A 27256-nucleotide genomic window follows, 5' to 3' on the forward strand; every position below is an offset into this window, starting at 1 on the left:
AAATAATACTAAGCATGTATTTAGGATGACCAACTTATTCTAACTGAAGCAAGCATCGTGTCGTGACAAAGCTGCCTACCTGAAAAGCATAAACCCCAAATTGTATTCCAAACGACCATTTCTAGCGGAGTGTGGAAAGTTAGACAATTATCTGACTTTTATGCTGCTTACCATATTGTAAAAGAGGAATCACCTTCTTGAGCTTCCTTTTTCACATAATTTATGTGAACACCTTGTGAAATTGGAAGGTATGACGCAAACCATCACAGATGCATGACAAGGCTCCTCAAACTCTTTTGTGTTTGGCAATTAAAGAAGAAGTCCACCATTATGGAAATACATATGAACTTGATTGTGATACAATCAAGTCTCAAGATATCTCTTACCTTCCAATATTAAATTTGTCGGGACAAAGAAGAAAAAGAAATAAGAAGAGAAAAAAAAAGCCAAACAACATATAACAAAATAAATATATATTCTTGCATTAAAAATAATAAAAAGTATTTACGAAGTTATTGCTATTTCCTTTTTGCATGCTGGAGGAAGAATGAATATACCTATATTCTGAGAAAATGGGAAAGTAAAATACATAAAAGCCCTCTCATTTACTCAAACATGAATCATCAAAATAATTAAAAATTATAGCTGCCACATGAGGTATAAGTCCCTTGTATAGCATTTGAGAAAAGTATTTCTTAAAAACTTTGTTTTTAAAAACAAAATTAATATATACAAATGGGCATGAAACCCACGGGTATATGTGGCTAATGACCAAAAGAGAAAATGAAAACTGAGAGCACATCTCACATCAGTGGAACAATTAATTTGTCAAACTTTCAACAAAGGTGGATTACTGTCTACATTTTCTAATTAAGATAAAATTGAATTTATAGACTTTTGTAAGCAAAAATGTCTTATCTTTTTACAAATATATAGTAATGTCAATTACCAACTAATTAAGTATTTGGAAAGTCCTTTCTGAAAATACATGCTCATCTGAAATATAATTAATTTTGTTCATTCATAAGTGGTTGTCATTTTGGAAACCTGATTTTATTAAATAGGCTCATGATTATCCCCTTAATCATTTGTAAACCATAGTTTTCTTAGCAAATCCCTTTTTCATTGCTGATAGAGAGACATTTAGCTTTAGACAAGCACCTTATTAGACACTGGCAGCTTACACTTATAATCCTAGCTTCTCAGGAGATTGAGATCTGAAGGATCTCAGTTCTAAGCCAGCCCAGGCAGACAAGCCTATGAGATTCCAATTCCAATTAACCAGCAAAGAGCAGAGCTGGAGGTGTGGCTCAAGTAGTAAGCATAGGTCCTTGAGTTCAAATCTCAGTACTGCAAAAAAGTAGACTTATAAATTATATTATAATTTAATCCATAGGCTAGAGCTTCATATGTATAGGAATTATGATTGGTTTTGTTGTCTCACTCTTGTTGAAACATAAAAGAGGTGTGATGGATTAACTGATGTCCTAAACGCCTTTGTAACTTTCATAATTTTGAGGAATCATTCATGTCACATTATCAGGAAGCTGTAAAGACAAAAATACTCAATTATAGAATTTAATATGTAAGTCATTTATAGCTAAAGACAAAAGCATATAATGTTTAAGGTATAAAGAATTATTCATGATGTTGCATAAATAGTAAACAATTTTATTTCCCTCATTGATTACAGATTGACAGTTGCCAAAAGGAAGTCAGAAACAAAAGAACTTGGGACTGCGGGAAACTCAAATGTTTAAACCATGGCAGATTTCAGAACAGAACAGAAACCTTAAATCTAAGTATGGACGCCTCCTCTACCCTTCTTTTACACTGTTCTCCGGTATGGAGTGTTGCTGTTGTATGGACCACATGCTTGACACTTGCGCTCTCTGCTTTCTAACTTTATTCAGCCAATGGGAGATGGGATATTTGCATATTCACAAGATATATGAATATTTGGATCCCTCCTTCTGAGGATCCTCTAAATGTCTGCATCTTTCCATCTGAGATCATTGCTAGAGCCACCTGCTCTTTGAGTTGCAGTACACGTGTGCACATGTGCACATGTGTACACACACACACTCCCTGTGCAGGCTGCTCAATAAACCTTTGTGACGCCCCTCCACTCCTCACATTGGTAAATAACCTCTTCATGTTAATGTCCAATTCAATTGTAGCCTCTATTTTTACTGTGATACAAGCCATAATTACCTGAGAAGTAAACTGTGACTCACAGGCTTTGAGCCTGTTTCTGCATTTCCCATTTACTTTCTAAATAAACAGGTCTCCACTCTTCCAAGCCCATAAAGAAATGATTGATTTCCTCTAAGTAAATATACTCTGTAAGCAATGCACTCTACTTACAAAGACAGCCTTCAGCATCCTTGCCTAGAGCTGCCTCGCTTCCCATCATCTCTATGTCCATTTACATGAGCATGTTCTGTGTCTAAGAGTAGGATGTTTGCACTCTATACAACCAAGAGGCCAGGAGAGTGTTTGCACAGAGGGAATGGGTGACACCATGCAGGGCATTGCATCGTCTGAAGACACAAGCATGAAGCCACTTCCAGCCCTCCACCAATGAAAATTCATTAAGCAATTTTTGGCATGACCCTCTGCCTAGCTATTGGGGTCAACTTAGGAAGGTGACAGAAATAGCAGATAAATATGCTTCTGCTAGCTTCTTAACTGAACCTTGAGATTGGAGTTCTCTCAATCTATTTTTTTAAATAAAGAATTGTCCCATTTTGCCTCATCTAAGTTCCTCTGAGTCCAAAGATTCCCAGAATGCTCCAGGCTCTGGATTTGACTTGTTTAAAACTGTGGGAGGCCTAACCCTGGTCTGACTTCCTGACTTCTTTTGTCTGGCTCACAACAGCTGGCATCGTATTAAAACTGGAACTAGCATGCCCTTAGCCACTCCATCAGCTTGGTGCAATTCTGTGTATCATTAGAGATTCAGCCTTGGGATCTTTTTCTTTGAAAAATATTCCAGGGCTGGGTGGCATCGTGCCTTTCCTTGGGTCTCCATACTCACATTTGCTTACATTTTGTTTCGCAACTCTTTGTTTATTGATCAAGTTCATTCCTCTGCCCTGGGAATATTTCACCACACACGATGTGTCCTATATATCATGAGAGCTCTACTTCAATGCACACATTGGGAGTTTAGTATGTATCCAATACATTCATCAATTAATTAGTGAACAAATATTACCTGTCTCCCTCACTCTACAAATAGGGAAAGAACCAGTCCTTCTGGGGCTCATTCCAGAGGCTCATGAGCTATGTCAGTGTTTGTCTGCATGGAATGGGGGAAGCAGGGAAGGAGGATGGAAAGGCACTTAGGTGTCACTACACTTCCTGGGGAAAAGGTGAAGTATTGGTCTCTGCTGGAGAAACGTGTGGGCCTCTAGTTAGAGAAGAGATGGAATGAACACACAGTACAGATTGGCATGGCTCAGGTCTCTAAGGTTGCACCCTCCACTCGGTGGGCGGAATTGCTGTCTTTCTGTGTCCTGCTCTCTGGCTTTAGAGATGACAGTAGAATTTTGTGGGAAGACATGGCTTGTTCTCTACCTCAAGTCTGCTCTGGAGAAATAACCCTGACAGCTACTTCAAACCCCAGAAAGCTTACCTAACCAGGGGTGGCCCCCCCAAAGAGATGCTTAACCATCCCTGCCCCCATCTCTGTAGTTTCTCAGTCTAGTAGTTCTTTATGAATCAGGAATTAGACTTGTTCTCTCATCTCTCTCTCTCTCTCTCTCCCTGTTTCTGTCTCTAGTTTCTGAGTCTAATCATTCTTAGATGAACTCAGGAATTAGACTCTCTCTCTCTCCTCCCTCTCTCTTTCTCTCCCCTTTCCCTATCTCTCTGTCTCTGTCTCTTTCTCTCTCTCTCCCTCTCCCTGTCTCTGTCTGTCTCAATTTTTACAAATGGCTATACAATCAGGGTCCAGATCCACTTTTCTAAACAATAAATCATCTGGTTAGTCTTTCCCCTCTGATTCTGATCCTCCCAGTGGTGAATCCAATAGATGACCACTCAAGACCCTCCCAACCATGAGGAATCAGGCTTTGGGGAGACTTGTGAGGCCTTCTGTCTCCTGTCTTTATACCAGTCCAGCCTTGCGACCATCTGTATGTCTTTAGTCCTACATGACCCAAATAGCCCCTACTCAGAAGCTTGTGTGAGAATAACCTGGGAGTTGGTCTTCATTTATTTATATTAATTTGTTTATTCAACAGGTAGGTTTTGAGGGCTCAAGTAGCCCGTACTTGAGAGCACTGGTCTCTTAGGATGCAATACTCAAGTTACTGAAGGTGGAAGTTGTCGGGATCTACAAAAATGCCAACAGCTTCAACGCCATCACTCTCTCATGTATCATCTAAATTTCAGGTCCATGAGAGCACTGGTCTAAGGCCAAGGCTGGTCTTAGAGACTGTCACTTGCCACTGATACTTCTCCGTCTTTGACATCAGCCCTCCCTAACCACACATGATGAACCAACAATCATTCACTCAGAATAACTGAAGCCCAAGTCTTTATACCCAGACTAGATTTCTTACTGTGGAGACCTTGATTCTGGCTCCTGGAGCTAATGATAGCTCTTAGTGATGCAATGCAAGGACAGTCTCTGCATATCATGTTTATACAAAAGTCATTGACTAATTGATCACCTCTTCCAGTTTAAGACCTTCTAAATTCACAGCCCTGAGCCCATTATCTTGCCCATTATCCCAGTGCTATAAGCCAACAGTGATCAAGATCCTTTCTAATCTTCCTCAAATATCCAAGTGTGTGTGAGAATTCATATCCAGATTGGTCTAATGAAAACCACAAAGTATACATTTGTTTGTTTCTCTCACAGATGTGAAATACCATATTTATTCTAAGGAAAAATTACTACATAGAAGTAGGCTCGTCAGAGAACAAGTTGATGATCGTGGATTCTGATTTTCTGCTTTTATTATTTTTGAGTTTCCAATGCCTGTAAATAACTGTAGGGAGGAGACCCTGACAATAAGCAGGAACAAGCTCCATTGATACCCAAGGCTTGCAGTCCTGGGGGTGGCTTGTCCCAAGGGATCAGATTAGGGCCTCAACTGGGGTGGCAAGTGGTGGAAGGGAGGGATGGAATTCAGATCCTTGTTTTCTTGGAAGTGGACTTAAAAAGGTCTGAAGGAGAAAGATCTACAGAGACTTAAGTCACGAGAAGTACCAAAAGGGCAACAACTTAGAAATGGGCATTAAAAAGTGTAGCATGGCCGGGCTCACGCCTGTAATCCTAGCTATTCAGGAGGCTGAGATCTGAGGATCAAGGTTCAAAGCCAGCCCAGGCAGGAAAGTCCGTGAAACTCTTATCTCCAATAAACCACCAGAAAACCGGAAGTGGTGCTGTAGCTCAAGTGGTAGCGTGCTAGCCTTGAGCTGAATTGCTGAGGGACAGCACCCAGGCCCAAAAGTTCAAGCCCCACAACCGACCCCCCCCCAAAAAAAGTGTAGCATAGAGATGACTCATACATAAGCAGGCAGGAAGAAAAGTTGTCCTGGAAGATCAGCTTCTGTTGTGAATCACAATCCTGGCAGCATTTCTCTAGAGTGAATAATTGTTTTCTAAATGTCTGTTTCCAACATGAGTCTGGCACCTGGGAAGGCTGATGTCATAGAGTAGACATTTCAAGCAGCATTTGGAAAGGTAAAACAAGACAGCTTCTGCCATAAGGCTGATAGTAGTCTATTCTCTATTTCTGCTCTGTATGGGCTTTAGCAACTGTGGGTCCCAATCCATCACCTATGAACTGGAGCTAACAATCCTTATCTTACAGGGCTAATTAAAATAACAAAATATTTCTTTCTCCTCTCATTGTTTTTTAGAATATATAATTGTCAGAAAAAGAGCCGTATAATTGACTAAAAGGGTATAGGCATGAGCTAGAAGAGGCAAGGCATGATTACAATTTGGGAAGTGTTAACTACTGCATTATAAGTCCTTGTGATTTTAAACAGATAAGCTCAAGCCAGTTGACCAGTAGAACACTCTGCAACGTTGTTCCAAAATGTTCTACAGCAATGCTCTGGCTTCTGAACACATGCGGCTATAGCACCCTCCAAATGTGACTAGTGCAACTGAAGGACTAGTTTTCTCATTTTTTCCTACTTTTGATTACTTTGAATTTAAATAGCCATACATAGATAGCAGTGACGGAACTAAACATGTAATGTGAACATTCACAATAATGTTCATCCACATCAGCGTGAGTTTAAGCACCTAGGTTCTGAAATCAGAATATCCAGATTCACTCAAATCCCAGCTCTGCAAACTGGTGCTTTCCCATACGCTCCTTGTGTCTCAGTTTCCTCATCTGTAAAAGGGACATGCTAATGACCCAGAACATGAGATGTTGGAAGGTGTAATGCACGTCAGCACTTTCAAAAGGTAGTATGATTGTTTCCCCTGTAACAACAATTCTCAGATTTTATTGGGACAATGACTTTGCTCCACTGTTTCACATACCCTGCAAGGTAGATTTCAACCCTCATCTACTGGTATTTTCATTAAGGAAAAGTGGAGGCAGAAGGCAGGGAGAGGAGACAGATGTAAAGGTAGATAAGGCCAAATGAGTAAAATAGGCAGTAATGTTTCTTATGAAAACCAAAGTGATCTGCTAAAATGAAAGAAACGAAATATGAGAGCTTGAAATGAAATGTGCAGTGCAGAGGACTCTTGGGGGGGGTGGGGTGAAGAGGAAGCCTGAGACACTGGGGAAAAACATACTTGCAAGTGACATTGAAGGGATTTGACAGCCAGGAGGGAAAGGGGAAAAGAAGACAAAAGACCAGCGGGTCTTTCCTAGATTCCACATCCATGAAAATATAAACTTCAACTCATCAAATGCATTTGACAAAGCAACTTCAAAAGAAGACCATTGTGAGTGTGTAGCCTCATTTGTTCCTGTCATATTTTTCATTTCCAAGAGGACTGAAGTATAGCCTTTGTTAAGTGCTCCATGTCCAAGGGTTTTGTTTATACTCTGACCACCAGTTTCCCCAAAAAAAGCAGTGTTGGGCAAGTTTTCATAATGTTTATTCATTATAAATAGTAAATATTTACTGCACTTTTTACAAGAAAGACATTTTTACAACATATTGTTGTTGGTTGAAGCCGCAACACAAAGATACTAACATCTCATTCCATCACCCGGTCCAATGTCTGACCTAAATTCCACACTATGTCTAGTTCCCTAGCTCACTAAATTTTAGTTGTCAACTCTAAAAGGAATGTACCTGGGTCTACCTCATTCATGGTTCCAAGAATAGAAAGAAATAAATAACACTGCCTTCCACTTTCTTGCTCCTCTTTAACATATAAAAAAAAGAAAAAGAAAACAGATTTATTGACATTCTAGAATGTCACCACGCAAACGTATGTAAACCTCAGTTCCTATCATCGTTTAAAAGAGGATGTCATTGTATAATTTAAAAGTACACGAGAGCCATGTGGACATTTCTGCTCTCGTCCTGCCTTTCGTAGCAAAGAGAAGAATGTAAACGTAATCATTTAAGAAAAACAACAAACATCGTTCTCTGATATAGTTGCTAATTAAAATAAAACAAAAACAAAAAAAAGGAGCAAGCCAGGCATTGGTTGTCCAGCAAATAGCACACATCGCTGCATTCTATCACAATGAATTATGGGCTGCAAAAATAAAGCACCTGCAAAAATATAGTTCTGATTTAGTTTCTATGACCTTGGCCATTGCCAAAGCTCCTGTGAGGTACACAGTATTGCACGCTGAAAAGCAGATAATTGTTGAACATGTGTCATTTCTTCCCTAAATGCCCTTTCCCACCCCTCCCCACCCCCCCCCACCACCCAGGTCAGCTCCCAAATGAAATGTGAATTGGGAAAACACCATACACCTCTTCCCCACGTCCTGAAAGAAAACAAGTTTGTCTTCCTGTTATCCCACATCCTATAGGTAAGATGTGTCCAGGATATTTATTGACAACTAGATTACAAATGAGGATACAATAACAAATAATTTATTTGGGAGGTCCTTTACATCTAGTCTAGCTTCCTACAAAACAAAAATAAAAATGATGATGGCATTTCTTTTTCTATCAATTTCCAGTGTGTAAAAGTCAAGGGCTCCTCCATTCCTGCTTCATGATAGGAGCAGATTTTTAAGCTACACAAGTGTCAACCTGGGACCTCCAACATGATAGACTGTATAGAGTATTCTACTACATTTTAGAACATTCTGCTTGCTCAACCCAGTCCAGGTAAATCACAGCTACACACATAGAGCATACACACAAATGGAATGTTTCAGCTCCTCAATAATCAGCAATCAAGAGTTGGGAGATTTTGATAATGTCGTCAAGGTTAAAAGCCTTTGCCTAAAAATGCTGCAATGGTTTCTTATTGCTCCAGCTCTTCCTCTTCTCCACGGCTTTTGTCCAACTTGTTCAAAAAAACCTGAAACTCAACTACTGGAGAAAGGAAAATCAATCATTTTTTTTCTTTGTCTCCACCTTCCCTAAAGGGTGAATTTTATTTTTTTAATTTTTATTTTCTGAGAAGACTCTTCATGTCTAGGCTGTGGAGACCGGAAACGGGACTAGTTTTAGCTCCAATGGACAGTTCACTTATGCAATATCTGGCTTGAGATAATGAAAGGCACCTGGAAGGAAACACACACAGCTCTTTAGGTCATGCTGGGACAATTCACAGTAAGGGGCAATATCAGCTACAGGCTGACAATGTCATATTTAATACCGCCATATCAAAGCATTGAGACTAATATTTTTATTCCTGAGACAAGTTTGACACAAGCCTGTGTCCCTGGGATTACACCCCGTATGATTCTTGGGCTGACCTCATTAAGAACATGTGTTTCTAATGCCAGGGGTGAATTCATTTTGGCCAGCCCTCATGTTTTACCTACTGGCGATCAGGGTTTACGTCTCAACAATTAATAACTGCAAGATGTTATGGATATCAGTTAAGAAAATAATTATACAAGGGAACCCTGGCTCGAATAATCTGCTGGCTTTACCACAAAATTGATGCTGGGATATAAAGCTAAATCAGGCCTCCTGCTCCCCTTTCTTAAGCAAGAGGTGAATTTCTCTCTTTTCTCTTCCAGGAGTGATTACCCTTTAGAAAGTCCAAGGCTTACTTTGTCCATACTGCCCATATTGGTAGCCTGTGACTGGGTCCATACTGTAGCCTGTGGTGCTATAGGTGGGTGGACAATAGGACTGAGATGTAGGCAGACTGTCCAAGCTCTTCATATGATCTAGTCTCTGACTGCAGCTGGCCGACACGGTGGTGGTAGGTTCCAGGCCCCCGGTGAGAGGAGAGAGTGCGTAATCAGTCTGAGGCTGATGAGGTACCCCGCCGTGGTTGGTCAGCAGTCCCATTACCTAAAACAAGCAGGCAGAGAGGAAGAAGTTCAAATATGAGGAGACACAGATGGAAACTACATAACTGAAAGAATCGCCCAAAAGCCCATTCTTTTTTAACAAGTTTCTTTGGAAATCCATTAGAGAGCGATTCCAAAGGCAGAGACCTCAATTCAAAGGGGTGGTGTTAGTGCATCCGGGGTATTGATAGCATCCGATTACAGGCTCAGAAAAAGGAAGAAGGGAGGGAAAGCCAAGGGAAAGTAAAAGAAGGAAGGCGAGGAAGAAGAGACAGAGGGAGAGATTAAACTAAGACTTCAGCAATTAAAATCACTCTGGAATTTCAGAGAAAAGGAAAGAAGTAATGGAGAGAGGAAGGAGTTATGTTCATTCAGATAGAAAAAAAAATCTCTAATATAATTATATCTGGAAGCTTCACATGGGATTCCCCTCCCTTTTTTTTTTCTTTTTGCAGTGCTGAGTATTGACCCATTGCTTTATCAGGTAAACACTCTATCAATGAGCTACCATCTCAGCGATCACATGTGATTTTAAATAGACATTTACTAGACATTTTTTTTAAAAAATTAGGAACAGGGAGCAATTCAATAGTGGAGCAGTTATGTGGAATGCTAGTACCAAGAAATATACAGATGAATAAAAACACAGGTATTAAATGAATCCAAATCAAGGTTTTGTGATTTTTTTCAAGACTTCTATTTTTCAGTGTTTCTTCTCAAGAAATTGCTTCTGCTTGTCTTGACCATCCTAAAAATCATTTCTTCCTCACTAGTGTTCCCCTGCATCCCCCTCCTCCCTCCTGCCATGTGTCATCTGCTTTTGACTTTTGGGGCCTCTAAGCCCTGGGAACACAGCCCGAGGAGCAATGCTGGGCTGAACAAATGAGTGTCCATGTTCCTGCACCATCTAACCGTCTCCCTTTCTGGATTCTACTACCTCCCCACTCCTTTCTCCTCTAATCTACATTTCACACGCTTGAACTCTAAAAGGAAATCAAGCCTGAAATGGAAACATGTTCTTTAACTGTATTTTTTTTTGTCTTTTCTCTTTTTTGGTACTGGGGATAGAACCCAGGACGTTGCACTTGCTAGGCAAGCGCTTTGCCAATGAGCTACATCCCAGCCCGGAAACATGTTCTTTAAAAGGTTGGATTTTGTAAGTGACCCTGGGGAGTAAGATAACTTACAAACAAAAGCAAAATGCAACTTCCCAGAACAACTTCTTAGAAAGTCAGGCAAAGTGGTTCACAACTCAGGCTTACAGAAGGAATAAGTGCATCATTAATTTTGCAAGCTGGAAAAATAGTCATACAAGGCAGGAAGGGATTTTTTTTCTCTCAAAAGCAATCACAGGGAAAATCTACTGCTGAGTGAAGAGCTCCCAGAAAACACACAGACAACTAAGGAGGTGAAAATGCAGAGAAGCCCGCCATTGCAAATGTCCATCACAGAGCTGCAGAAATGGAAAGAAAGCATCCCTGACATGCGCTGGTGCCCCCTGGCAAGCCGCTCTCACTCACAGACAGTTCAAGCAACAGAATCCTGGATCTAAAGGCTCCAGCAAGATGGGGGTCCGGGGCTGGCCTTGCCTCCCAGAAAGCACTCCAACTCAGAGTAGAAAACAAGGATCGTATAGCTTCCTTTGGGAAAGGTTTGCATAATCTTACAGCACTCTTCTTGAACTGAGGCTTTAAACTGATCCATCTTCAGTGAACCCCAAGAGACCAAACAGAGACAGAAAGAGAAGTGGGGAGGAAGAATCTGTTCATCACTTTCAGTGCATGATCATCCACTCCTCTCCCCTGCCCTCCATTTCCTGTGTGTAACTCCCAGGAAGGTGGGCAGGGGTGGCTGAGGAACCACAGTTGTTTACATTTTGGAAGATATTCCAGAGACCTTAAGTTTTCTTGAGATTATTCTCCAAAGATTATTTATATTTATCTATTTATTATTTCTCCAAAGATTATTTATATGCTATAAAATAATCAGCAGTAGAAAATATAGTTTTGTTATACTGAGGATTGCAGAAAAGTAAATGTTACAAAATAAAAATCAATAGGATGTACAGCTACAGAAAGACAGAAAGTCACTGGAACACAGACTCTCATAGGACCCTGTCCAATATTATGTAGAGAAACTTAATATCTTGTTTCTTTATTTTGTGTGTGCATGTATGTGGGGTGGAGGGGCTTGAACTCAGGGCCTATGGTCTTACTCAGCTTTTTTACTCATGACTGGTGTTCTGCCATTTGAGCCACACCTCCACTTCCAGCATTTTGCTATTTAGTTGGGGATAAGAGTCTCGTGGCTGATCGCCCCCAACTAGCTTTGAACCATGATCCTCAGATCTAAGTCTGAGGATTGTTTCTTTATTTAAAAGCTTTGTCCAGAGTTCAGGCCCCATGACCAACCAAAAAAAAAAAAAAAAGTTGAATACAACCACAGATACTCTTAAATTATTACCTACATATTCTGCTATTATGTAAATGTTTCTTGTGTGCCTTTCTTGGAGTTTATACAGATAATATTACTTGGAAAATTTATAAAGTTCAATTGATATACTGATTTACTAAGCATAATGATAAGAAAAATGTGATTTTTTTAATGAAAGGGCAAATCTGTTACCATAACTAAGCCATGCTAATTAAAACACAAACACCGAAGAAAAGAAATTAGTCCAGGAAAAGAAAATATCCAGGGGTACTAGTTCAAACAACACTCTATTTTAAATTAATAGTATCCTTCATGAACACTTGAGTTACTTAAGTTATTTTGGCATGCCAATTTAAGGCAGAGATGAATACTCTACCTATAGTTACAGGTAAAGAGCCTGGAGCAGGATTTTATTCAAAGCATCCACGCTCTCCCATGAAAAATATATGTACATTTTTATGATAAAGTTGTTGAAATCCGCTGCCATACATTTCTTATGTATGGTATTGTTCATGTAGTTGGCTTTTGCAGTAGCTACACTGGAAAAATTTTGAGTTGACAGCACTAAAATCTTGGAATGTATCTTTTGGAGAATAGGGATGACAGCGCTGTCTGCAGGACCATGGTCCAAAGAAATGCAAGGAGTTCTTCAAAGGCTCCAGGGTGGATTCCTATAAGACCCAGTTAAAGGTCTCTACTATAGTAAAAGACCCAAAGCTGGGTGCTTGTGGCTCACTCCTGTAATCCTAGCTATTCAAGAGGTTGAGATCTGAGGATCTCAGTTCAAAGCCAGCTGGAGCAGGAAAGCCCTTGACACTCTTTTCACCAATTAACCACCAGAAAACTAGAAATGGGGCTGTGGGCTCAGAAAACTTCAGGGACAGTGCCCTGGCCCTGAGTTAAAGCCTCATGACTGACAAGAAAAGAGACAGAGAGACAGAAAGAGAGAGTCAGAGAGAGAGAGAGAGAAAGCCCTTAGCATCACAGAGGAATACAGCAGTGGCTAATGGGAAGAGAAAAAGAGAATATAAGATCAATTATCTTTTCTCCTTCTGACTCTCCAATAGAGCCCTCTCCTTCTGACTCTCCAATAGAGCCCAAAATACAGGCAATTTCCTATAAATGCTTAATTCTTCTGTGATAGCCACATCTTATATATGAAATCACAGTCAGGTTAAGGTGGCACATAACTGTAATCCAACACTGAGGGTGCAGAGGCACAAAGATGGTGCATTTGAGTCCAGCCTGGATGTGTGTGTGTGTGTGTGTGAGAGAGAGAGAGAGAGAGAGAGCACGGGGGAGGGAGAGAGGGAGGGAAGGAGAAGCTTTGTTTCAAAAAAACAGAAAGAAGGAAAGAAAATTGTATAAAGATAGGGAATGAAATACTATTATTTCCCTAAATTTTATCTAAACTTCGACTTTATAAATAACACTGAGAAAAATGACATTTTATATATGCCACTTTAATAAGCTGTCACTTAACAATTAAGAAGGATATCTGTGTTGAGAGGGAGTGAGTATATCAATAGAAAAGTCATTATTTCCCCTAACATAATTCAAACCTCAAATCTCTATGGAAGGGTCCCATTACACTCTTATGTATGCTTCTTTAAGAGTTGTTTTGTGTTTCATGTGGTTCGAGGGAAGCTAGGGGAACTTTTTGTGTGCAAGATGTTGGTAAATGAATTTCAACTTTCTGCCAAGCAATCATGGACTGACATCCAGTGCTACTCTCTTTCTAAGAATACTGTTTCTTTCCCTATAGCAATTTATTGTTCAAAGCCTTAAGTAAAATCTTAGTTTGTGATAAGGTAGTATTTACCCCCTCTGGAGCCATGAGTAAACCATTTCTACTACAGGACTAGCCTTTGTTTGGTTGGTTGGTTGTTTGGTTGGTTGGTTATTTGTTTAATTTGAGGTGAAAGAGAAAAGCAAGATTGCCTGTTTTTCACTAACAATTTCAAAGGAAAAGAAACAAATTCAAGGCTATTCAATCCTGCTACTCAGTTGTTTATGAAATACCAGGTAAAAATCCAGGAGACAGAACAGAGAAAAACAGCGCAGGTAAAATGTTCAGTTAACTCTCTTGATTTTTTTTAATTAGGAGTTTTCTTTAAATAAAGGTCTCTATTCCGTGTTACTGGAAAAGATAGGTGGGGTACGGACTCATTGGTTCTTTGTTTTTATTTTCAGTTATGAATAAACTCTTAGTTGTACAAGTATCACGTCTAAATCACGTTACTAGTGACCTCTAAACAAACTCAGGACCCTGGGTTCTTCTGTTCCTACTTTTTTTCTGCCATTCTTCCATCGCCTGCATTATTAGAGACATTTTCGGAAGACCTCTTTAAACTCATTCTCAAGTTTCAGAATTCCAAATAGGTTGTTTATATCTTGATTGGAAGATTATATGGTTCAAGAAAAACTAACTCTTTACAATTGCTTCATGTAGTATTTCTCTTGAATTAATTTTCCTATTGTAAGATTAAATATAAAAGATAAAAAACTATGGGCCAAATTAAGATTTACATTTAAAACGATGTGTCTGGAAAATATTTGTCTTGGCACAAATGTTATAGCGTGGTCGTCTGTCAGTTGAAAGTGCTCTGAGCTTATCAGAAATCTAAAATGACTTAGCAAATTAGGGTGAACATACAGACGCTTCTTTTTGCCTTAGGAAAAATCCTGGTTCGTGACTTTATTTTTCTTTCTTGGTCTTAAGTAATCACAGGCTCTTCTAATTTGGCATTTAATAACACATTTACTTTCTTTTAAAAAAAACATTGTAAATTACAGTTTTGTATAATATACAGGCTTCTACCCTCCTCTCCAAAATTCTATTATGTATCTTTTATTTACATATAATTTATTTCAGAACCAAATCAAAGAAAATTCAAGTCTTTATCAAGTGTTATTGGACATCACTGGGTTGGATCGCAGTTAAAGCTCAGTGGCTGGATCCCAGAGCCTGGAAAGCCAAGAGTTAGCTAGCAGCCGAAGTACTGAGTGAAAACCCCTCCTGAGTTAAATGCCTTAGGAATTATCCTGCAGTTGATTAGCATCTAAATAATTAGATTTTTTGGTTGTGTCTGTTTGAAAGCTATAGGAGGGAAGTTGCCTGAAGGCAAACGTTTCCCCTTCGGTCAGCCTGCTGACCTTCTCACCCATTCTGAGGGGGAGGGGCAAGGGCAGGGCTGACCTTTACCTAAACCACAGAAGAAAATGGAGCTTGTAAAAGGCCCAGCTGAACTGTCCTTACTTTTCCATTTTAATCCATACCTCGGATTTTCCAAGTAGTTCTATTTACTTAATGCACAATGAAAGAGTACAAGTGCTAGACAGGTGCTCAAATTTGCAAACTTTATTCATCTCCAGCCTGTGATCAGTGAGTGATCATCCATTTTATCAGTTCAGAAACACCTATGTCTTAATAGAATTAGTTATTACATTGACAGCAATATACTCTCGTTTTCATTTTGTCTTTCAGTACTGAGAATCAACCTCAGGATCTTATGCATGCTAGGTGAGCACTATATACCACTAAGCTATATCCCCAGCCAAGCAATATTCTTTCAGGATTGATGAGTGAAGAATCATTATTTATCGGGGCAAATAATTTGCATCCACAAAAGGTGTGTGCAAAAGTGTGTGCATACTATGTATGCATAGATTTATGGGTAGTTTACTTCTAGACAATGATGAAGAATCACATTGTGTCGACTGATTATCAATAAAATCCAGCCCATTTACACAAAAGCTCATTCTACCTAACTGAAAAAGCATGCCAGTATACAGTAAGTAGTTAACTATGTTAGACCCACTATGGGTATAATGAAATGCTCATATGTTTTAATTCATTTACGCATGCCTGCATTTCATATGCTTTGTGACGATGTCTACAATTAATATGATTTACGAGGAAGGAACATGTGCAGCACTAGAGGTATGTATGAATGAAAAATCTAGCGAAATGGCTCAAGGAAATATAGTTGGCCCATAGGATATTATGGTGGACTGAGAGAGCCCTGAGTAAACTTAGGGAGTTAATGATATCCTCTTATCTGACCCTGACACATTTGCAGCATGTAATTTGCAGAAGCTCTGTCCAGGGACGCTTGACAAATGTTCCTGAGGATGTCAGGGCAATGTTCCCTTCTAATGTAAAACAGATGTGGGTCAGATACCCTCATTCATCACTTAATGCACAGCCTCTCAAACTCTCTCTGGAAGGAATGACATTAGCTGCTGTTAACTCTTCTCATTTCTCACACTCATAGGAAACTTCGAAACCCTGAGAACACGACTGTGGAAGATCAAGTGTGTAGAGCTTGGCTTCACCGAACAACTACTTCACAATAGGTCTGTAACTATTCAATGATCATGTGTAACTTGGAATTTTAAATATAGAAAGGGAAAAAGCACTCTGCTTGGGCATCCTGCATATTTGTCATATGCGTGTGTGTGTGTGTGTGTGTGTGTGTGTGTGTGTATGTGCATGCATGCCAGTCCTGGGACTTGAATTCAGGGACTAGGTGCTATCTCTGAAATTTGTCCACTCAAGGCTGACACCCTACTTACTTTGAGCCACAGCTCCACTTGTAGTTTTCTGGTAGTTAATTGAAGATAAGAGTCTCACGGGGGGGCTGGGAAGGTGGCTCATTGGTAGAGAGCTTGCCTTGCATGCATGAGGCCCTGGGTTCAATTCCTTAGCACCACATAAGCGAAAAAGCCGGAAGTAGCACTGTAGCTCAGGTGGTAGAGAGCCTTGAGCTGAAGAGCTGAGGGACAGCGCCCAGGCCCAGAGTTCAGGCCCCACGACCGACCAAAAAAAAAAAAAAAAGAGTCTCACGGACTTTATTACCCAGTCTGGCTTCCAACTAAAATCCTCAGATCTTGGCCTCCTGAGTAACTAGGATTACAGACATGAGCCATGCATGCCTGGCTCCCACAATACTGTAAGATGCTATTTTTAAATTCTTCTCTGATTGCTCATAAGTAAAACCTGCATGAAGGTAACACAGGACTGACCTACCTTGCTGAATTCTCTGAGTCTCCATCTGCCACTTCGGAGTAACTGACTACAGCTGGAAAATTCCCATTAGCAAGAAATGATCAGCACTGCCCTCCCTGGCTGAAGGTGTTGAGCTACAATATTTCATTCCCTTCCTCTTAGAATGTTTCCCTCCACTCAACACTTTATCCACATGGAGGGCCGATATTCAAGGAGAAAATGGAACTGACCCATTCAAGGTGGAAAGTGGCTACGCAGTTCTGTGCGGTATGTTTTTTTTTTCTTTCTTCTGGACCATGGATGATATATGCAAATATTTCATGGTTGCCCCAAGTCAACATAACAAGAGTCCATCTACCAAATGCCAGGATATCATTTTAAGAAAGAAAAAAGAGCCGGGCGCTGGTGGCTCACGCCTGTAATCCTAGCTACTCAGGAGGCTGAGATCTGAGGATCGCGGTTCAAAGCCATCCCGGGCAGGAAAGACCGTGAGACTCCTATCTCCAATAAACCACCAGAAAACCTGAAGTGGCACTATAGCTCAAGTGGTAGAGCGCTCGCCTTGAGCTGAAGAGCTGAGGGGCAGCGCCCAGGCCCAGAGTTCAAGCCCCACGACCGACAAAAAAAAAAAGAAAGAAAGAAAGACAAAAGATACCTTCCTACCCTTCATTTCATGTGAAAGAAAATGAATCCTTAAGATAAAGAAAAGACCAAGTGACACATTTGGAGAGTGCTGTTGGTAAGATGTCCGGCAAAACATTTCTATTAACTATGGAAAGCCTAGGACAGTCTTGCAAAAGTCTAAGAAATGCTTGGAAATGCTTGCTGGTCTGTGTCCCTAGATTTTTGGTAAAGTATAGCAAGCATGCTTTAAGATACATGGAACTTATAACAATTCTGCAATTGTAAAAACAATATTCCAGGACCCAGAAGCTTCTAGGTACATGAGCCAAAATCCTGACTTCTTTAATTCTTCTATGTACCTAACTCCAGGAACCCTGAACCAAGGGTGATACTCTGTTCTTGTTTCCACCCAAACACTTACCAGTGCTGTAGCACAGGCCTACATCCAGGCCCACTGTGAAGGTACCTAGTCCTTCATCCTACAGAAATGTAGCCTGTTATTGCAGAGCTGAACAAAATAAAATCTTTATAATAAAGCAATTAAAAGAATATGCCCCAAACCATGCATAGTAGTGCATGATTGTAATGCCAGCACTTAGAAGGCTGAAGCAGGAGAATGATGAGGTCTGGAGCAGCCTGACACAGCAAGAGTCAGTCAGATACAAAGAAAGGAGAAAGGGAGGGAGAGTAGGGAGGAAAGAGAAGAGGGAGGGAGGAAAGGAGAGAAAGAGGGAGGGAGGAGAAAAAGAGAAAGGAAGGAAGGAGGGAGAGAAAGGAGGGACAAAGAGAGGGAAAAAGGAGAAATAAGAATTTTCCCCAATTGTTAATTCAGAATTACTCAAATTGTCTGCTGTTTTCCAGAGCCATTCAGTGTTATTTCAGCTATCTTTATCCTTCATTGGTGAGAGAAAAACATCTTCGATGTCAGACTCCCTTGCCCTAGAGGTTAAGTATCATCCTTTCCATTTAGATAGTATCTACCGAAATATAAATGATCTATTTTATTATGTTTATGCAGACATTATATTTTGATGTATCAAACTAAGAATAAACAAGTTGCTGATGGCTCATGCCTGTAATCTTCCCACTCTGTTTGAGAGGCTAAGAAGGGAGGATTATAGTGCAAAGTCAGCCTAGGCAGGAAAGTTCATGAGGACACCCTCCCCACACTTCTTCTTAACCTATAGCTGGCTGAGCATAGTAGCTCATGCCTGCCATCCTAAGCTATGTGGGAAGCTGGGAATGGCAGAATTAGAGTTCTAGAAATATCTGCAAGACTCCATGTCCACAGAGAGAAATTTGACTCCATGAGGTGCTCCTGTCCTCGCAGCAACTAGAAGAATCCTAGAAAATAGGCATATCACTTTCTGGGCAGGCATCTGGGCAAGAAACAATTACCCCACCTTAAAAATAACCAGGGAAAATCACGACTGGAGGTATGGCTCAGTGGTAGAGTATCTGTAAGCCTCTGAGTTCAAACCCAAATACTACAAGAAGTAAATAATAAAAGTAACAAGAAAAGAAAAGAGAAGAGAAGAAAAGGAAACTAATACATCAACGGTCTCCCCTCTGCACTTCAAGCACCTGGAATGAAGAAGAGTTGACACTTGCTTGTTCTCTACTAGGCTTACATGTTATTGTCATCACAATTACTCAACGATGATTTTAATGCACTAAATGTCTAGGGTGTATCTTATCCAAGCATGTTAAAATGACTGCATTTGGAGAGGACATCAATCAGAGGCCTTAGTTCTTCAAACTGACTTAGTGGAATTTGTGAAAATCTTCCAATCCATGATGGCACTGCCTTTCCTGTGAAGTCACTCAGCCTCTACATTTGCTTTGTCAGAGACAAAGCTAAAGTCTCTTGCAATGACAGTATTGCTTATTTAAAACACAAGTACATGCGCGAGAGTACACAACACACACACATACACACACACTTTTTTTTAGTATTATGTTCCTCACTTTAGCTCTATAGGGTCTTTCCTTTAAAAGATTTTACAAGTTTAGTAAGAAAGTGAATTGGAAGCTGAGCTACCTTCAAAAGCTCACCCTACACCCAATGAGTAGCTTGGAATCTATTATTTTGACCGTAAGTCTATCTTTAGATTAATAAGTTACATACACCCACATTGCAGTGGGTGGGAATTCAAACTTTTTCCTTCATCCTTATATGTGTTATCTAAGACTTTCCCCAGACCCCAGGGCTGTCTATTAGGGTACTGAGATAAAAGATGGCGTCTGACATTGACTAAAAAGAAATACTCAGCTGGAGAGCAGTAAGCCATTTCAGAAACAGACAGTTCATGAGTCAAATCTTCAAGTTTTCTATCATTCAACATTTTCTAGGAAATGTTTCTCAAGACCTGGTGATTTTGGTATTTCACACGGGATGTGAATTGGAGAACTCTGAGTCAAATGAAGCTAAGCATGTTTCCTATACTACAGGACTTGGCAAAGGGTTTAGGAGACTACTGCTGTCTGGGACACTGGAAGATAAAGGTATGTGAATTGAGATTTGAACAAAAGCTGTCATATACAACAGTTCTTCACCAAACCAGTGTTCCAAGGAGCCTTCTTTGGGGAAGAAACCCAAAGCTTTGTTTTGGCTTCTGAGTGTTAGAAGATGAATGTGACACAGTTTCATTCCTCTAGAAGTTCATTATCAAAGGTGACAGGAATGGGAAGATTATAGCATGATACAATGTAGAGTATATTTTAACCATCTATAAATTCATACATTATGTGGCATTTACAGAGGCTAAAACAAGAAAATCTGACTAAGAGAGTTAAGGAAGTGTTGGTCTTATAGTCACACAAACAGGGATTGGCTCCATGGGAAGCATCTAAGAATCTCAGATAAAGATGTGATCATTTAACTAGATTTTTTTATCATATTAGCTGCCTCTGCATTTGGGGAGAAGAAATGAAATGTTATTTCCTAAAATAATGCTTTGCTCCTTCATTAGTTCAGCCCTGAGGATCTGCTGGCTACACAAGATCAAGAAATATTCTTCTCAATATAGAAATGCAACCCTGTGATTCTACAAAATGTACAGCCCCTTCTGTTCAGTGAAATAAGTCAAGCCAGAAAGACAACACATGTTTTCACTTACCTGTGGAAACTCAAAAGTAGATCTTTTAAAAAGTAGAGAACAGACCAGTGTTTTGAGAAGCTGGGAAAGGTGTAGGGGAAGAATGGATGGAAAGAGAATGGCTCATGGATACAGAGGCACAACTGGATCTGAGGAATAACTTAGAATGCTCCAAGCACAACAGAATGACTATGGTTGGCAATGATTCAGTAAGCATTTCAAAACAGCTAACAGAGAAGATTTCGAGGGTCCCCAGCTCAAAGAAATGATATTATGTCTAAAGAGGTGTATAGAAGGATTATTCTGATTTGATCATTAGACAATGTCACACTGTGTCCCATATACGCGTGTGTATGTGTGATTTTATGGGTAAACTGAAAACAAAGCTACATTTTTTTAAGAAAATGCACTCTTTCCAAGGGTCTTCAGGTTTGCACCTCTTTCATGATCCTAGCAACAATGCAATCGCCCATCGCAAAAACTCCAACCTAAACATCAGGAGTCATTTTTAAGTATTATACTCGGCTTTGAAAAATATACACCTCTGATGAAACCCAGACTGTTCTGCAAGAAAGATAGTACAAGGAGGGAAAAATAAGGAAAACTAGTACACAACGAATGACTGAATCAAGTCTTCTGTGTCTGCAGTACAAAGCACACATTCAGTCCCTAATTGAATAAATATGCAAGTATTCAGATTTCTCTAGATATTGCCATTTTGCAAATGCGGTAATAAATTAAAAGCTTTACATTACATTCCAACCACATATAAAGGATCGATTCAGACCACTGGGCTTGCATGAATATCTAGCATGGCTTCTCTGTACATTGCTGACTACAAAGATAAACTTCTTATTTTAGTAACCTACTTATAAACTAAGCAATCACACTCATTTTTTTTTCTCCTCAATGGCTAGAGGAATTCAAATGGACCTAAACACGATGCAGTTTCTGGAACTGATGTGTCAAATGCACAGAAGAACAGAGCTGAGAGAATTTCTGTTTATATCAACTGGGCAGACACACAAAATATTAACCCAGCGGGAAAGTTTTTCTTGTGGCTCACTCCTGTGGTATAATGTAAGACTCGGTCACTGGCTACTCTTCTTTCTCCCTTTCTGTACAAAGGAGACTGGAGCCAAATTGTTGCTACTCTGGCATTGTCCAAATCTAACTAACTGAGGCTACAGCCCGGGCTGACAAAAACCAGGGCTCTCCTCATATTTTTTAAGGCTAGAAACCACAGCTGCAGAGCAAAACCATAGACACCAGGTCAATTACAGGCTGAATGGAGTCAACAAATGGCTCCGCAGCAATGCTTTCAACACAAAACAAACATCCCAAAAACATAGTAAGGCAGACTGGAAAGATGGAAGTCACCCAGGGTTCTTCTGGTGTAGACAAAATGGGCTCACTGGTGATCACAAACATCCTTAAACTGTCATGAGCATGAGACTTCTCAAGCCCTCAAAACATGAGCGGCTTCAGAAAAGAAACAGAAAGATGCTCTAGCTCTTGAGAAACTGCCACTTTTGTGCAGAATGTCTCTCCATTTCAGCTGTGTTTGGCACCCAACAAATCTCCTTAATCACAATTGCTTCTCTGCCTTCCTCAGATGAATTTCTGGGAAGCATAAAAGAAAGGCAGTGCCTCCATTGGGACAGAGGAGTTGGTGGCCGGCCACATGCTTGTTTGCTTCTTTGCAAATGATACTGGTAGACTGAGCGCACAGGATTTATAACCTATGTGTCAAATGCACAGAATGAATAGCTGATCGACAAGACCAACGTCAACTAGTTCCTAGATGTATGCCCCCAAAATGTCCAGAAAAATTGCTTTCTAGAAACAGAAGCTGGCTGGACCACTGGGTAAATCTTTCTGCTTTTACCTGTAGCAGTTGCATAAAAGGAAGGTGAGGAATTTCCATGCATGGTGAAAAAAGACTTTCACTGAAACAGATGACATAGGAAAACACCCACTGCAGCCACTTTTAACAGCCTACTTTTAATGACGACCTCCTATCCACATAATAAGGTAATTCATAGTCAGCCCTTTCTATACATCGTCAGTGAAAGACAGTTACTCTGGTCTTGCCTTATGGCTAAAGAATTCGAAATCATAGTTACCGTTGTGGTCCAAAAAAAAAAAAAATAGATGACAAGCAAAATCAAAAGCAGTCTTGAGTTTTGTGTACACATATTAACACTTAAATGCTTCTCCCTAATAAGTTTCAGGATTAACAAATGTTTGTCAAAAGAAACTGTGCTGTGCAATTGAAATCTAATTTGCAATGGAACCAGGATAGTCTAATACATATATGCATGAAATGGAGAAGCAGCCTAACAGGCGTAGCTGACACCAAATATGCAATTTACATACATTACACACTAATAATCTCAATTTTAATATTATTCTTTAACAGCGACTGGATGGGTGGCTGAGTTTTAAAGAAAGACGTTCTTTTGTAAAATGCGAGTAAGGACAGGAGTGGAGTTTGGTGTCTCACACCACTGACGGCAACTTCATGTTCTTTTAAATCTGTCTGTGTTTTCAGGCTCTGTCTTAAAGCTGGTATCTTCACACTACCACGAAGTCAGGATAACTCAACCAGACTTAGACAAATGGTCAATAAACTTGATGAGATCTGCAGACCTTTTCTTTGTTCCTAAGATGCGGCTGAGTGGCAAGCAAACATTCAAGCATTTTCAAGCCTGGTACACAAATCTTTACGAGGAGGTTTTTTTTTTTTTTTTGTCTTTCCTCAGTAGATGATCCATGAAACAAGACAGGTGTACTGGTTATTCAATTACATCTTACCCGAGACCTGGACAAAATTTGAAACGAGGCCTCTGCGCCTAGTTCTTGCCAAGGGGATTTATTAATAACAGTTAAACGTTCTCGAAAACAAAACTTTTTTTGTAATTTAAGCCTATTTTCTTATTTTGACATTGGTTTCACTCATAAACCAGAAACGAAATTCTGCCCATCTGCTCAAAACATAAAATGTGTTCATAATATTCTAGATTTATACCAAATGTATTTTTAAGTATTGCTGAATTGAGAGAGAGACTCAAAATTTACGGCCTCTGAGGTTGCAAACAAGACTTCCTCCTTTTAAGAAGGAAAAGGCTTAAAATGGATGTAGGAAGGGCTCAGAAAGCTTCTTGGATATCAAATGGCTCTGTAGGAAAAAAATGTCAATGATATAAGAGTAAATGAATCAAAACCATATGGATCAAATTTTCCCTAAAATACACAGTTTGAAAAATTAAGGAGGAAAAGTGCTTGGCAAAAATGTGTTTTAGGTTTTACCAAACCCAAAACATTTGAAGAATCATTTGCAATGGTTGATGAACCCTAAATGCAGCCAAGTTGGACCATTTTTATAAACTACAGAACAATAGGAAAGCTCTCCAGAAACTCTACAACTAACTCCACTGATACTACAGTTCACTCGAGAAATCATTAGAGGCTGTCACCAAAGAACTATGGATGGAACTGGTACAAGACAAGTAGGGAGGCTGGAGGTAAAGTGTAAAATGATAAAAGTTTGTTTGTTTAATTGGCCTTGTTGGGGAGGGCTTAGTTCTGTGTGTTTTGGGGGTTGGGGAAAGCAGTGGGGGTGGTATTTCTTGCAAAGGAAAGTTAATTAGAAGAGCATGGGCCAAATGTTAATGAGTCTCACATCTTATCCATGTGGTAGTATTTCCTTGCACTCCATCTCCCAAATCAGCCTTCCTTGTTCCTCCTGCACATGCAGAGAACTGCTGGAGATGTCCAGTGATGGAGGGGATGGGGGTGGAAATAAATGGTCTCTGTTTCTCCAAGTATTTCCCTCCACCAACAGAACCCATTTCCAAAGAAGGCTGCTATGACCAGGGAAAACTCGCACATGACTGAGTAGGTTTTTCCAGGATGTTTTATTCTTCCATAAACCGAGAAGGGTTATGCCAACCACGCAGCAATACAGAGAAGGTAGAAAAATTCCCATCACTGGGAATCCCCTCTCTAGACCTCTGACAGACCCCATCTTCGACAGAATATACAGCCAAGCCCTCCATTTGGGAAGTCATTTGACTGTGCCCATGAGAAAGGTTAAAAATCAGCGTCAAAAGCTGGAGGAAACTTTGTACAATATTATACTTCCTCTGGCAGAGAAACAGCAAGTGAATGTGTGATTTGTGTTTGGAGGTGACAACTGGCAGTAACAACCAGAAGAGAGAAAGATTTGTTTCTTAACCCTGCTAGGAGCTCACTGTCCTGGAGACAATCATGCTGCCTTCGTCTTCATTTTCCTCTAAGTACAATGGAGATCTTCCCCCAGATAGGGTTGCTGCACCCTGAGAACCAGGAACCATTGCCAGCAGTTAGTGATGCACCATCCCTTTCAACAACTGGAGGGAGAATATGACCATTGTTCTTAAAAGACTGTTTTTAGAGCTCTGAGATTAAGATGGTGCCAAATACATGTTCGTCCACCGCTATGCTATCTGAACATCAGAACAGTCATGCTGTCCCTCAGTCAGTGTTTCATACTTGCCCCTCCCCCACGAAGCAAAGACCTTCAGGAAGTAAAAAACAGTGGCTATCTAAAAAGCAATGCTTTGGGCAAACAACTGTGATTCTAAGCTTTAAGAGAATCTTTGCTTGATGGAGCACACACAAAAAGTACTCAGGCATGTGAAAAATTATTTGCTTGTCTTTAAGGTATCTATTAATTGCTTAACAACAACAACAACAAAAATCCTAGGAACCCCATTTTACAATGCTTCACACATGTTTCAGCTCATGATCTCCAACTTGGAAGAGTCAACAGTACATCAATTTCAATACTAGTAAAAATGTCAAATAAAATGTTGGAAGTATTTTTAACTTGTAGAAGAGCTTCTACTGAGGGGGTCATTGATTGAAGTGACAATGAAATGACTGTTATAACTCAAAAACCTTTATGTTCACTTTAGTTTAAATTAATAGGTAGAGAAAAACCTAAGAGGAGTTATAAAGGCAGAGAACAGACTGGTTGCAAATTATGCACACTACCATCTCAAAAAAGGTATACAAATAAAGAAAAGAAGGGGAAAATGCAGTCAAGAATACAATGTATATTCTACAAAATTAAGAAGAATGGGGGGTAGGGAAGGAATGAGGAGGTATGTTGAAAGGGATGACATTGATAAAGATGCATTGTATTCATAAACTATATTTGTTAAAGGGTGACTCCTTTGTACAACTACTTAAAGATAATAATAAAGAAAAATAATTCTTTCTAAAGTCTTAAAACTCAAAAAGAGCTCAAAGGCATGGTACAGAAATATGAATAGTGGTTTCCCGGTGATAAAGTCTCACCTTGTCTACACAATAAGTTTGCCATGCTTTTATCCCTGGGAAAAGTTAAAAGATTAATAAGAACTAGGCTAACAGAAAGAATATAGGCTAAGCCAGCTGCTGGTACCTCATGTCTGTAATCCTAGCTACTCGGGAGGCTGAGATCTGAGGATCACAGTTCAAAGCCAGCCTGGGCAAGAAAGTCTATGAGACTCTTATCTCCAATTAATCCCCAGAAAACCGGAAGTGGCGCTGTGGTTCAAGTGTAGAGTGCTTAGCCTTAAGCTGAAGAGCTCAGGCACTGTGCTCAAGCCCAGAGTTCAAACCCTACAACCAACCAAAAAGAAAAAAGAAAAAAGGAAGAATATAGGCTAGCTTGGGCTCACAAGTATAATAAATTAATCTCTACTAACATATTTCTTTAATGTGACTAATACACTCTGTCCCTGCTTCTATTCCTGGTGTAGATTGGAGGCATAAGCATGAATTCTAGGTGCCAGACCCCCTTCTATCTCTATCAGGCCTACAGCCAGCATCAGGTTCCAGTTACCATGGACATCCTCTGAATCCTGTGCCCAGATGACCAGAGAGAGGTGAGGAAGCAGAGGAACAGGTGGGCAGGAAGAGGGGAAATGTCAATCCCAATCTCAGTTCTATTGTTAGCATATGATCCAATATGGTAATAAGTACTCTTCCATGACAAGCAGTAACTAAGGGCCAGCACTCTCCCGTTAGTTTCTTCTTAACTAACAGATAATATAGGTTGCTAGACCTGGGCTCTTGGCTTCAAAGATTTCTTTACATTTCATTCTTTACATTTCTTTACTATTTTTTAGTACAGGCAGACAACCAAAACCAGTGTAGGCACCTCTTGTCTAAATAGAAGCATTCCTGGGAAGTGATAAATTCCAAGAGCTATAGACATGTAAGTTCTATTCCAGTTTCAGACTCCATTATTTTGAAAATATGTCTGGCAAATATGGATTCACTCCATGTGAATTTGCCTGAGGAAATAAGGAGAAACTGCAGAGTATTTTTCACTTCTTTTGCAACTTGTTGGGAATGCAGTAAGAAGTAAGAGAACAGGAAATCTTGTAGGGTGGTTTAAGGTACAAATATGTAGTAAAAACACAGAATATCCTGGGCATTTGCAAGGTTTATTACCTTTACATAAGGAATTAATGAATATAATACACAGTATAAAAAAATCAGGAAAAATTGCCTGTGGAATTTTCCATTGCTTGATATTGGAATGATTCCCACCCTTTCATCAACTCTGAAATCATTGCCAATCTTCTCAAAATTAAGGATTAATAGCTGGAAGATCAAGT

General features: G+C 39.8%; 1 protein-coding gene across 4 annotated transcripts in view; it reads right to left on the reverse strand.

Moving 5' to 3' along the window:
- Nucleotides 1-8361: 8361 nt before the first annotated feature.
- The window catches only part of Pax3 (paired box 3), a 94069-nt gene continuing 75174 nt past the window's right edge, over nt 8362-27256 (reverse strand). The window contains exons 8-9 of one of the 4 annotated variants that reach the window (XM_013025415.1): nt 8656-8690; nt 8362-8491 (exon numbers count right to left, since the gene is read on the reverse strand). In XM_013025415.1, coding sequence (XP_012880869.1) covers nt 8476-8491; nt 8656-8690 — 51 coding nt within the window. In that variant the 3' untranslated portion in view covers nt 8362-8475. Of the gene's footprint in view, nt 8492-8563; nt 8691-9188; nt 9436-27256 lie in introns of those variants that run through there. The other 3 variants (XM_013025276.1, XM_013025344.1, XM_013025494.1) reach the window with 3 other exon arrangements.

The sequence above is a fragment of the Dipodomys ordii genome, unplaced genomic scaffold, assembly GCF_000151885.1.
Source record: "Dipodomys ordii isolate 6190 unplaced genomic scaffold, Dord_2.0 Scaffold1, whole genome shotgun sequence".
Classification (NCBI taxonomy): Eukaryota; Metazoa; Chordata; class Mammalia; order Rodentia; family Heteromyidae; genus Dipodomys; species Dipodomys ordii.